Source organism: Lottia gigantea (assembly GCF_000327385.1).
Source record: "Lottia gigantea unplaced genomic scaffold LOTGIsca_76, whole genome shotgun sequence".
Classification (NCBI taxonomy): Eukaryota; Metazoa; Mollusca; class Gastropoda; family Lottiidae; genus Lottia; species Lottia gigantea.
This window is the reverse complement of record NW_008710536.1, coordinates 231358-245141: the sequence shown is the minus strand read 5'-3', so window position 1 is coordinate 245141 and position 13784 is coordinate 231358. Positions and strand designations below refer to the sequence as shown.

General features: G+C 34.1%; 1 protein-coding gene across 1 annotated transcript; it reads right to left on the bottom strand.

Moving 5' to 3' along the window:
- Window positions 1–2: 2 nt before the first annotated feature.
- LOTGIDRAFT_131767 (hypothetical protein) lies at window positions 3–488 on the bottom strand (the record flags this gene model as incomplete). The annotated part of the gene is made up of 1 exon (XM_009066381.1): window positions 3–488. A coding segment is annotated over one exon (486 nt), but the record flags the coding sequence as incomplete, so codon positions are not given.
- Between the last annotated feature and the right edge of the window lie 13296 nt (window positions 489–13784).

Below are 13784 nucleotides of genomic sequence, written 5' to 3'. Positions count from 1 at the left end.
ACTCTGTATATTCCAGCGTAGAGAACGCACATAACAAAGAGAGTTATCCAATAGTATCCTAAAGTTAACAGAAATGTGAATAAAGGGTCGCTCATAAACTGAACTTCACATGAGCCTTCCTTTACAGTTCTTTCACCCACAAAATACTGCCATCCTATGACGGATGTGAAAAACACTAATGTTGGCAATATCCACGTGAAAGCTATCATCACTAAAACTTTCCGCTCAGTTCGCCAATTTCTGTATTTTGCGGGTATTTTCACCGAGAGGAAACGATCCATAGTTATAAGAAACACGGTATATTGCGACGTGAGACAAACAGTCCAGTCTAAAGCCAACCACAGATCACATAGCCAGGGACCGAGTGACCAATGGTCTAATAATATATACTGGGTCAATAAGGGCATCGAAAACGTTCCAATGAGCAGATCCGAGACGGCTAATGAGGCAAGAAAATAGTTTGTCGGTTGTCGTATACTTCTCTCTAAACCAGAGGTGAGTTTATTAGTAAATTTTCACTTTTGGGGACGAGGAGGGAAACAGCTTCGTAAGAGGAGAGCCAACTCTATCGCGGCCCAAACCTAAAAACATCTTGACGATAGTCATCGTTTGGCCATGAAACTGAAATAAGATGGCGAAAGATCCAATACGTAAGGACCACGTAGCCTAAGGATCATCAGGGATCACGCGATGAATAATTGATATCTGATAGGATATGTCAGCTATGCCCCATACAAAATCTCTACGACGCACCACTACAAAAGCGTGGCCTCAAATTAGTTTTAATTGAAAAGTGTTCCTCCTTGTGAAACCACGTCAGCTGCGTTTTGACACGTATGGTTTGATATTTAATGTAGAAAAAAGTATCTAAGCGACTTTAAATCGTATCAATTTATCCTATCTTACCATTTATAAGTTCGTTAGTCTGACCGATTATCCAATAACATTCTTCGTTTCCTCTATATTTTGTAAATCCAATATACTTGACCACTTCAGAGAAAAGACGATCTTGTATCAAATCTACACCAGGAATTTTCCCTTTACCAAATTCTAGTTCTGTACCGGTCCATCGTATCCATAACCATGAGTATTCTGTCGGGCTTATTATATCACTTGTATGTGTGTGCTCAATATACCCACAATCTACTTTGAGGTTACTTTTTTTGGGAGCATTATTGCCGATCACTATTTCACCTAGTTTGGATAGATCATTATATAAATGCAATTCAGAAAACTTGTCTGATTTTAAGGCAAAAACCAAATGATTTTGTTCTGTAACATTATGAAAATATGACACTTTACGTCTAGACGTAGTAACAAAATAACCACAATCTGAAATGAAAGGAATATCTTGTTATCGTAATATGTCGATTTACGCAGTAACGATAGACCGAACACGAAACCTTTTTATTTTTTGATACAGTTAAATTTGTTGGTGAAAGTAGTTAAAATTTTAAGTTACATTTTTCGAATTCTCTGTATACTTATATTTAACCTTAAAGTGACCTTGCCATTATCGGGCGTCAATCGTGCCTTGGTATCAGAGACGGGAATTGTTCAGTTAACCTTTCGGTTAAAGTATTTTCAGCTAATCGTCAAAATTGGAACCTTTTTAGCCGTGTGTATCTATAATTATCTTTGTTTGAAAGTTAAAAAGACGAGTCACTTGAAATGGGCAAGAGCAGACAACTCAATCAAAAATTGGTTTTTGATTGACAAGAAAGGCTTTATGTAATTGAAAAATTCTAAAGACGAAATAGTTTTAATTTTTAAAAAAAATTCTACCCAATATTTCATGAACAATAATGCATAAATAATATAAATTATACAGTAACCACTAAATAAATAAAGATTCACAAACTAGTTTGTTATTGTAACTGACATTACGTCATTGTGAACGGAAACAACCGGAACTATTTTATTTTAAGTATGACGATCTCCGTTTAATGTACAGGGGTAACTAGCAGCATGCTAGTCCCGAAGTAAATACGAATGCACCCAAAAGCGATATCAAAAAGACGTTCAACTTTCGGATACCATCATTTTCAGAGAGAAGATAAGCTTGTAAACGAAATAAATAAATAGTGAAATTTTCTTTTTTGAGATAGCCTAGCCTATAATTGAAGGAATCGTGCGATTTTCGTACAGTCTTGGTACTTCTGAGGACTATTTACATATATTTAAGGCTCAAGTCATCCCCGAACAAGCCGAATCTGTTCCTTTAACATGTATTCAATCGTTACAATTTTTCCAGTTTAAATAAAATTAGACAAATCTTTCGAATCGTTTTTTTTATTAGCTTTTATTTCTATATATTTTCAGTGAGGGTGGACTGAAGTGGCTATATTAAAAATAAAAGCAAATATAAAAACAGAACGAAAGTTTGATCTAATTTTAATTAAACTGAATTTTTCTTACCTACCTGCAAAATAAACCAAATCTAAGATAAATAACCATTTTAAATTCCAGAGTAATGAAACAGACCACATGTTTGTTGAGAATTTAAGACTAAAATGTATAACTTTGTCATATAATAATGAGCTTGTAGTTTAAAGCACTTGTATTCAAAAGACAAAGGAAAGGTCAGTAAACAATCATGATTTACAATACTACGAAGAAATATTAAAGCCAAAATATACAAGGCGTTCTGAAATTAGTGCCCCCTCCCCTACACATAAACTAAAAGAGATATAGACAAAAAATTTTCTCTTAGTATTTGATATATTGTATGGTCTCCATCTGGCTGTACTACAACCCGTATTTTGGAGGGTATGATTTCAGCAAGTAGCACCTACTCTACCTCCACTCGCATGTCGCATTTGTTCACTGTATTTGAAAGTATTTGTTAAGTTTTTGCACGATCTGGCACGATGTTTCAAGGCTCTTGAAGCTGAAATCACACTCCTCAAGAAAGCAGACTGGTGCAGGCAGATGGTGGTCATACGAAAAATTAAATATCAAGAGGGTAACTTGAAAAATTTCCGAATCACCTTTGTATGCAATCGTATCTTTTTTAGTTTTATGCTGTGAGGTAGGGTGGGGGTCGAAGGCTCTAATTTCGAAACAGACCGAAAAAATAGAAATTAGGCGATGGTGGTTGAATCTCAAAATGATTTTATACACTCACACACATAGTTTTGGGCGTATATATTATAATATCCCCATCGGTGCGTCCGTTAACATTGGCTTGTGCTCATTCTTAAGGCTACAATTCTTTGCGGATTTTTTATTTTGTGTTTCAATGTCATTATTAAAACGATCCCTATAATTTTTCTAGTATGGAAGCGTATTGTCATCCGCTCGTCCGTTCACATGTGGCTCGTGCTCACTCTACAAGCTACAAACAATGATTTGTACTTGTAATCAAAGCTGCTGGTGGGCGTATGTCACCTTGCTATGCGAAGCTATCTTATAAATCGATGTAGCAACAATGAACGCTTCTGAATCTATAGGATTTTTACATTGTCAAATTATCAATTATCAAAATAATCTTTTGGGATGACAACACAAAATACTTCATTTGATGAGACAAGCACCAAATTTGGCATGAACTTTCCTTCAGAAGTACCTGAATAGAAAATATTGTTGGCCATTCAGATTTTGGCTTTTTTCAAAATGGCTGCCACCAAAAACAAAATGGCGACATCTGCCAACCATAAACATGAATATTTCTCATAATATGCTAATTTTTTTGTCCAGATAGGTCCACGAATATGTCTAGAATAACATACTTAAGTCCTAATAAATCTCCTAGAGCTTTTTCCAAAATCCAAGATGGTAATCAAAATGGCCACCATTTTCTGTTTTTCTCAAACGAAGTATCCCCAAAACACAAAAAAGTGTACCTACAAAACTGAATATTTCGACTATTTTGTAATATCCTCTCAATTCAAGCTGCAAATGTAAAGCTTGTTTCTAGATACAAGGAAGTTTGAAAAATGATAAAGACACCTCAGAGGTGTAAAAACAGTGCAAGAAACAAAGAAATGATAAAGATAGAAGTTTTAAAAAAACTCCAATTGTATTTAGCGATTTTCTTTATATTCTGCCAAAAAAATGGATTTAAAGGACTCAACCTTTCTGGTATATCATTCATTATCCTAATGGCCAGATGCTTTATCTTACGTGTCAATGTACTTTTGCGTTGGTGAGGCCACTCCATTTACTGCACATTGAGGTAACACAGGAGTCAAAGTTTCTTTCACCTTCATATCATCCTTCTACAACAACCTGGATTGATCCCACATGTTTCCATGTTCAGCAAGGTGTGTCTCAACGGGTGTAAAATTACATCCCCGTCCTGTTGGAGGTAAAGAGTTATCCTTTCGGACTGTAAAATTTCTTTACTGCAATACTAGTTGGGGCTAGGCTTTCTAGCTGAAATAAACTCAGAGACTAATTGCCCACGTATGCTTTGTGACGTTAGACATTGGAATTGAGGTTTCTCCAGATACTGGATCATGGATACTTCCACGGTCTGTGGAGGTACCAAGCAAGTCATAGTCCCGTTTCTTTTTCGACTATATTGACAGCTTTTCTCTTGCCCTAACGGTAGATTACAGAGTCCGAATCATACACTGTCACAGCATGAATAACCCTTACTGTGACACGATTACTGCAACACCTGTTCCCACTCTGGGTACTGTAAGTGCTATGGTTCTGAGCATCTGATATTCTATCATAGTAAGTTCCATTTTCATGGGCATCAGTTGCAACCAGATCATATGCTTGTCATACACTATCAGACATCGTTACCCCAAGACATCAAGATTTTCTCTTAGTAGACGCTGTGGAACATTTCCTTGTGTAATTCTTACGACAAACAGCATATATTCTTGTATTCGGGTTATCTTGTTGCAAAGTAATGAGAAATTAGGGAAATGGCGACCATTTTGGCTGCCAGCTTGGATTTCGAAAAAACGAATTAAGATTATTAATGAGGACTTTTGGTATGTTATTCTAGACATATTCCTGATAAACTTCAGCTTGTTATTAGAAAGTTCCATGTCTTTTTTAAAGGCAAATGTCGCCATTTTGTTTTAGTGGCAGCCATTTTGAAAATGGCAAAAATCGCCATGGCCAACTATGTTTTTTGAATCAGTACCATGTGGCCAATATTTGAACCAAATTTCATGCTTGTTTCACCAAGTGAAATATTTTGATGTAATTTTGCTTGTAACCGCTCCACTATATGTGGAAAAGGCATTTATAGAAATTGGAGATATTTTTGAAGGAATTATACGATTTTCGTACATTTCTAGTACATCTGAAGACTATTTACATATACATGTAGTAATTTAAGTTTATGGCTTTTTATGCCATTCTAATTTTCCATCTGTAAATAAATTAATGTTAACTTTTGAGATATTGATGCCAAAAGTGGCTAGATTTAGTGGAATTGTAGGAACCATAGAGGTCTGACTGAAAATTGAAATGGTGTAAATAGATGCTATCAGTGTCCCTGATTCTTAGGTCATCTTTCTCTGACGTTATGAAGGTCTCGTCCAGTTAGCAGAACTTCACCTGAATTGCCCCCGGACTACATTCTTGTCATTAGTATATAGAAGTTAATCTAATTAGTGTCGCCCTGATTAAGAATTTTAAATATTATTAGTTTTCTAAAAATTATATGTTTAATTATTGATGGAGTGTAAACTAATGATTTATTTCTGAACAGGTTTTGTTTACATTAGCAAAAGAAAAAAGGAATTTTTTTTTTTTAACAATTTGATTGCGTCAAATACCCTAAAGCTTTCTTTTGATGAAAAAAGTTGTCCAGTTTTTCAAGGATATTCATGAAGCTTGTGACAGAATTAATTTTCTAAATGTTTAATTATTGCAAGACAATATTGTACCGAAGCCCAAAAACGACATGATTTTGTATTTTTTAAATTTTGAATTTGAAATTTTCGTTTTGAATTTGAAATTTTCATTTCGAATTTGAAATTTTCATTTCACAAGACATTGTGCCAGACCAGTTTGACACAATACTCGTAGTTATCTGCGGACATTTTTAAGAATAAGAAGCCGTAACCGACATTTCCAGCAATCTTCAGTTTCAACTTGTGTAGTCCTTTTATTTTTAAAAGTAAAATTTTTGAGTTGTGGAATCCGAAATTTCTAGATGTGGAATTCGAAATTTCGACCTGTGGAATCTGAATTTTGACTTGTGAAATCCGAAATGATGACTTGTGGAATCCATAATGATGACTTGTGGAATCCGAAATGATGACTTGGGGAATCCGAATTTTAACTTGTGGAATCCGAAATGATGACTTGTGGAATCCAAATGATGACTTGTGGAATCCAAAATTTTGACTTGTGGAATTCAAAATGATGAATTGTGGAATCCGAAATGTTGACTTGTGGAATCCATAATGATGACTTGTGGAATCCGAAATGATGACTTGTTGAATCCATAATGATGACTTGTGGAATCCGAAATGTTGACTTTTGGAATCCGAAATGATGAATTGTGAAATCCGAAATGTTGATTTGTGGAATCCGAAATTTTGACTTTTGGAATCCGAAATGATGAATTGTGGAATCCGAAATGATGAATTGTGAAATCCGAAATTTTGACTTGTTGAATCCAAATGATGACTTGTGGAATCCAAATGATGACTTGTGGAATCCCAAATTTTGACTTGTGGAATCCGAAATGATGAATTTTGGAATCCGAAATGTTGACTTGTGGAATCCATAATGATGACTTGTGGAATCCGAAATTTTGACTTGTGGAATCCGAAATGATGACTAATTGTGGAATCCTAAATGATGACTTGTGGAATCCGATGTTGACTTGTGGAATCCGAATTTTGACTTGTGGAATCCGAAGTGATGACTTGTTGAATCCATAATGATGACTTGTGGAATCCGAAGTTTTGACTTTTGGAATTCGAAATGATGAATTGTGGAATCCGAAATGTTGACTTGTGGAATCCGAATTTTGACTTGTGGAACCCGAAATGATGACTTGTTGTATGTATCCATAATGATGACTTGTGTAATCCGAAATTTTGACTTTTGGAATCCGAAATTTTGACTTGTGGAATCCGAATTTTGACTTGTGGAATCCGAATTTTGACTTCTGGAATTCGAAATTTCGAGTTCTACAAAATATATTTATTCAGAAAAATGAAAATAAAAATATTTTCTTTGAGGTGTGACTTTAAGGTTTTCGTAAATAAATAAATTTCAAATTAGAAATGAATATTAGAAATTCAAAAATATATAAACATGTCGTTTTTGAGATTTCGTACTATTGTCAATTAAATTTTAAACAATAGATGATGTTTTGGGTCTATAAATCCATATCTGTTTTTTTTTTTTTGTTGTAAAAGCGAAAAAAGAAAAACACTGCTAAGATAATGAATCGATCGTTAGGTTTACTCTCTTAATTTAATATATCTGAGGATTTTTAAGGATAACAAAAAGTCAATATCATACTTTTAACAATCGTTTTTATCAATACTCATTGATTCTGAATAGATCAGTAAAATAGTGAAAAAAGGTAGTTATAGTTAAAATAAACCATGTTTAATAATCTCTTCTGTAAATTTAAACATAATCTTTACCTCGACTTAAGAAGTCGAATTTTCAAAAAGGTTATAATATTACAAGAAGTTTTGAAATCAAATTTAAAGGTATGAGACTTAAAATGTGATTTAAAGGCTTTGTTGAAATATTATCTTTTTGAAAATTCGACTTTTTAAGTTAACTACGTTCGTGTGTGTCTTTTCCATGTAAGAACCATAATCTATTTCGTATGTCTTTCTGTCAAGGGCCATGCCCCCCTCCTACTTTCATGAATTGAGCTTAGGTCTGGCCTTGAAGAGACACCTCTCATTTTTAGGCCCCTGTCAGTCATGCAGGTAAGAGGGGCTGACATGGAAAATGCGTCGAGTCGTTCGAATGGGACAATAAACCGAGGCCCCGAGTGCTACAGACTGTGCGCGATCCCTCGACAAATGGAAATCGAAAAAGAGCAGACTAATGGCTTAATTTTCTTAACTGTACCCTACTTGGCGTTGTTCGTCTTCATTAGCCCAGAAAAGTAGCAAGTAAAATTCGTTTCATTTCATTTTTTCATTTTTCGGCAGGAGACATTTGCCACGGTGCCACAACCTACCCACTAAAAACCTTACAAATAGATTTTGATTTGGCTTGAAGTTACAAATAATCATATCTTATTGGCTAATTGATTTATCAGGTTTTTTTTACTGATTCGCATTGATTTTTGGAGGAAGTCAGTATTTCTTAAATTGTTTTAAATCAATTTTTATGTGCTGCCATGATATAAAATATAACAATATTTAAAAGTCATAAACATCCGGACAGGATTTAAAGGGGCATAATGCTCAATTTTCTTTATCGAAAATGAGGTAAATCACTATAGCACTCTAGCCGCTAATTGAAACTTGCACTAAAATTAGTATTGTTTAATTTAAGGATCGTGGGTTTCAAACACGAAACATTTTCGATTTGGCGGAATTGTTGGTGACGTAAAAAATTATGAAAATAAAAAAAAATAAAGTCTCGACCAAGAAGACACACCGACATAATATACAATTCATTACCGAGACAGATTCACCTTTACGGAAACTGCCGAGGTTTGCCGAATGCCTTTATCGCAACATTGGCGTCGAATTTTGGGTATTTTCTTGGCGGTAAAAACAGACATATACAATCAGAGAGCCTCTTTATAAGTTGAAGTACCCGAATTCAGGGGCTACGCAATTGATTTCGCGTGAATATCCGAGTTCATTTCGCGTTAAGTAACATTCTTGTGTGCGTTTTGTAGCGGTGCTATTTTTGGAAGTATCTATCCATAAAATTGTCTTACTTATCTATAACCTGTGCTGCTAATATGCCTTTGAAAGATTAAGATTAAGATTAAGATTAAGGATAATGATAATGATAATGATAATGATAATAATAATAATAATAATAATGATAATAATAATAATATTCTATTGTGAGACAAATCATTAAAATATCCATACACAAATTAAGAAAACTACTTTACGGATTTAAGTAAAACTAGAACCACACGTGGCACAGAGTGGGACTTTGCAAATGTAGCAAAATGCAAAAGACCCTGAAAAAATCAACCTTCCACGATAATTAGATCAAGCGCAAGAACAGTCTAAAGTTGAGAAATTTTCATTTTTTAGAAGATTTTAATACCGGAAGTGGACGTCAGACCTCACAAATGAAAGTATCAGCAGATAGCCAAGGTCAATGACCTTTAATCTTGTAAAGGAGAAGGCCTAAAAAGGTCAAGAACAAGATATATACGCCATTAAAATTTCAAATTGCTAACGACTATAAAACCAGAAGTTGACTTAGGACAGCAAATATAAAAGTATAAATAGATAGCCAATGCCAATGACGTTTGATCCTACAAAGGTCAAGGTCAACAAAGGTCAAGGTCAAAAATTGAAAATTTTGAATTTCCAAAACCTGTTCCTTTTTTTGAACAATGAAGCGGAAACAACCAAAATTCTAAGACAAAGTGGCTCAAAAATATGAGGTAATTGTGTAAAAAGTTCCATTTTGAACAAATGTATACTTTGCGAGTTATGCCCCTGGCCAAAAATGTCAATAATGAGTAATTTAACCCGGAAGTGCCACGCCCAACTCAATTTTTTTTGAATAAGTTAATCAATATTTAAAATGTTACGTTATGTTCTAAATGTCAAGTTCCTACATAATAGAGGTCAAAAGATATACGTCAGCAAATGTCAACAAAGGTCAAAATCGAAAAATGAAAATATCCAAATGTTAAAACCCGTTCCTTTTTTGGAACTATAAAGCTGAAACAACTGAGCTGTTAATACATACTGGCCAAAAGGATGAGGTAATTGTGTGCAAAGTCCCTTTTTTAACAAACGTATCCTATGCGAGTTATGCCCCAGCCCCAAAATGTAAACAATTAGTAATTCAACCCGGATGCGCCACGCCCACCCCAATTTTTTTGCCAAAGGTGAATTCATATTCAAAGTGTCTAGTTATATTCCAAATATCAAGGTTCTCCATAAAATAGGTCATAAGATATACATACACCAAGATCAAAAAGACACAAATATGGTAAAACAAAACTCAAATTTGAAAAAATCACGAATTTCAATTTTGCTTTAAAAAAGCAATTGTTCTATATCTATGTAAAGTGCATGAGAAGAACATTAGGAAACCGAAAAAATTAACCCTCTAGGTTAATTAGGTCACGTGTTAGAGCAGTCCAAAGTTGCGAATTTGGCTTTTTACGGATAGCTATAAAACCGGAAGTACATGTCTGGAGTCAAAGGTCAAAGTATCAAATGATAGCCAAGGTCAATGACCTTTGACCCTATTAAGGTCAAGGTCATCAAAGGTCAAGGTCACGAGATACAAGCCTTCAAAAATTGAAAAAAATTCGACCGGAAATTACAAAAAAGCAAAAGTCAAATTCAAAAATCCATTCCCAACATTTTTGTCGCCATCGACTAAAGTGTACACCAACATAAAAATTTGACCAATCCCATTCTCCCCCGAAGCCCCATTTTGAGTTTTATGAAAAAGTATCAAATCAAGATGGCGGCGGAAGTATTTTTTTCGGACTAAATTTTATTTTAAAATCGGCCATAGAATTACGATTAATAACGATATACATAATTTCGTTGAAATATTTCAATCACACCGGAAGTTATTCAACCGGAAGTGAAAATCGATTTTCCACTTTAACCGGAAGTGACGCAAAAATTTTGAATACGTCAAATGGTTAACATTAGAGACATGCATCTTTTATCAAAATTTCAGATTAATCCGAAAAAAACTGAAAAATGGTTCGAAAATCGGCCAAAAAATATATGCTACGAATTTTCGAAATTTGAAATTTTTTAACTCATATCACATCGAAATTTAGTCACAAATTCAAAAAATGAAGACCCGAGGAAAATCGGCCCAAAAATGTGGCTTCCAGGGTCAAAAAACCCGTTTTTGCACACGTTGAACTGTGGCATTTCCGGTTTTGCAAAAATGTTCCAAAATACACTTAAGGAACACGTCGCAACTACAGAAGGTCTAGAGAAGTTGAATGGTTACTGCAACTACTGGACACAATAAACTCCTAATTTGTAGAGAAATATGTCTCTAAAGCTTTCAACAAATAATATCAAGCCATTATAAAGCAGAACACCAAAACTAGGACAAACTGCTTAATTAACCCTTTTAAAACAAATTCAGCTTGATCAAGTAGTTTCAGGTTTATTTACGATGTTTTGATAATGAAAACGTAATGTCCCTTTACATCTACATCTACATAACAAAGGAACAAAGTAAATTCTTAAATTATAAATAGTAATTGAGATATCAATAATGAACACGTAAATTTCAAAATATATTAAATAAGAGTCATTTCCGGCAAAGGGGATGCAACTCATACCTACAAACATGACAAATTTAGCCAGTGTAGATTTTATTTTTGGCTAGATATTGAAACGCAAGCCTTTCGAAGCTTAAGATGATTATGATGTTAACTTCATGAAAGGAAAAAAAAGAAAGGGACTGTTACGTTCCCGTCAGAACCTCAACAGAGGGATTAAAAAGCTTGTTCATGGATTATGATCTTCTAATGAAACGTAAGAAGACATTGTTTCACATCCACTGAACAAAACTAGTTATTTCTATAAAAATGAGTTTTCTCCCTTTAACCGGCACTTACTGCAGTAGATAATAAGTTTTTCGACTTGTATCTTATCAGAGAGTATAAAATAGACTATCTATAGATTATCTGTACGCTCTGATCTAATCATTCTCAAAGGTACGTAACAGTGACGTACTTAAGTTAATTTTACTCCATTTTTGATGTGTAATGTTTTTCAGATATAAAGATAGTGATCAATTATCCAATAACTTTTGATGTTTGTTCTATAATTTGCAAATCCAATATACTTGATTACTCGAGACAAGGAACGACTGTATACCAAATTTATACCAGGAATTTTCTCTGTACCAAATTCTAGTTGTGTACCGGTCCATTGTATTCTGTCGGGTTTGTTAAATCAGTCGAATGTGTATAAACATGATAATAACAATCTAATGCTAAAACATTTTCTACCATGTACTACTTCACCTACTTTGGTTACATCATTATATAAATGCAATTCAGAATGAGTGTCTGATTTTAAGGCAAAGACCAGTTCATTTTTTTCCGTACCATTGTGAAAATATGACACTTTTTGTATAGACGTAGTAACAAAATAACTACAATCTGAAATGAAGGGATATCTAATTATCGCAACAGTCAAAATTCTAGAGTCGTTACAACGAAGTATCTATGGTTTTAATTTTTAAGATTCGGGATTTAGTAATTCAGTCAATTTTTCGTTAAAAGCTATGAAAACTTTACGTTACAGTTTTTATATTTCATTTATTACATAAGTTACAATTTTACCTGCTAAATAAACCAAATCTAAGATAAATAACCATTTTAAATTCCAGAGTAAAGAAACAGATCACATGATTGTTGAGAGTATATTATGATATGAGTAAAATGTATAACTTTGTCATATAATGAGAATTGATGAAACAATTCATTGATTGATAAAGAGCCAAATATATAAAGAAAAGAGAGCTTGCAAGGAAAAGGTAATATCCTGCAGTTTATGTAATATAAAACTAAAAGAGCATTCTTTCAACACTGTAATATTATTCACACTGAAATAATGCATATTTCCACAAAAAATAAAATTCTTTCATATTCTTGGGTCATTTATGTCTTCGATTTACAACATTCATTTTTTTCATTGGCACCTGATCTTGCACTTCTTTAATTAAGATGAAGACCTCTGTTGGAAGATTGATATTAAGACGGGGTCGCCATTGTAGTAAGGGTAGTGCTTTCACAATGTAAATTGATGAACATTTTTGAAAATGGGGGCAGAGGGAGCCGGGCCAGCCTCTTTTCTGGTGGGGGGGGGGGGGGGGAGGGGGTTCCCACACATAAAAACGCCACTGAGTAAGGGACCACCAGATCGACCTTCTCTTTTACCAAGTGATATTTCGACTAGTGAGCAGAGCCTCACCAGAATTGCTCTACGGTACGGACTACATTGTGGTAATTGTTCAAGTATATCTGAAATATATAATGCTCTCCATTGTCATTTTGTAGGCTTTAGGTCTAAAACAAGAATCTATTGTTGAAAATGTATAAGCTTGTATGATTTAGAAACTGAAAAAACAATACGTTATTAGTGGGCGTGTTATAGATTTTCTTCTATTGATGAAATTTGAAATAATGATTCGTTTTGAAATAAATTGTTTACATTACGAATAAATTTCTTTAAATTTTGATCGACTTGATTGGTTATAATGAAGCTTCATCCCCACCCCCTCCTTGATACTCTATACATCAGTGCTTCTCAACCTCAGTGGGACCATTCCTCTTTGGAAAAACTTCTTTTCTTCTCCCCAAAATAAATCTGTCATTTTGGAACGTGTTTTACTCGAAAGCGTATTCAACGATTAACCATGAATGGATAAAAAAAATCATTACTCCACATATCGAGATAGTTCAATGTGATTCATGCATGGGTCGAATGTTCGTTCACGATTTTCTGTATATCCGGGGTGAATGACGTCAAATTCAGTCGTAGGTGACCTTGCCTCCGGTGCGACGATTATTCCCGACGAATTCCTTCCCTTGTGAAGATGATATACATTATACAGAATACCACTGGTTTATTTAAAGATGGGATTCCTTATTTTTTAGTGTCAAATTATTTGATTGATTGGTACTTCTA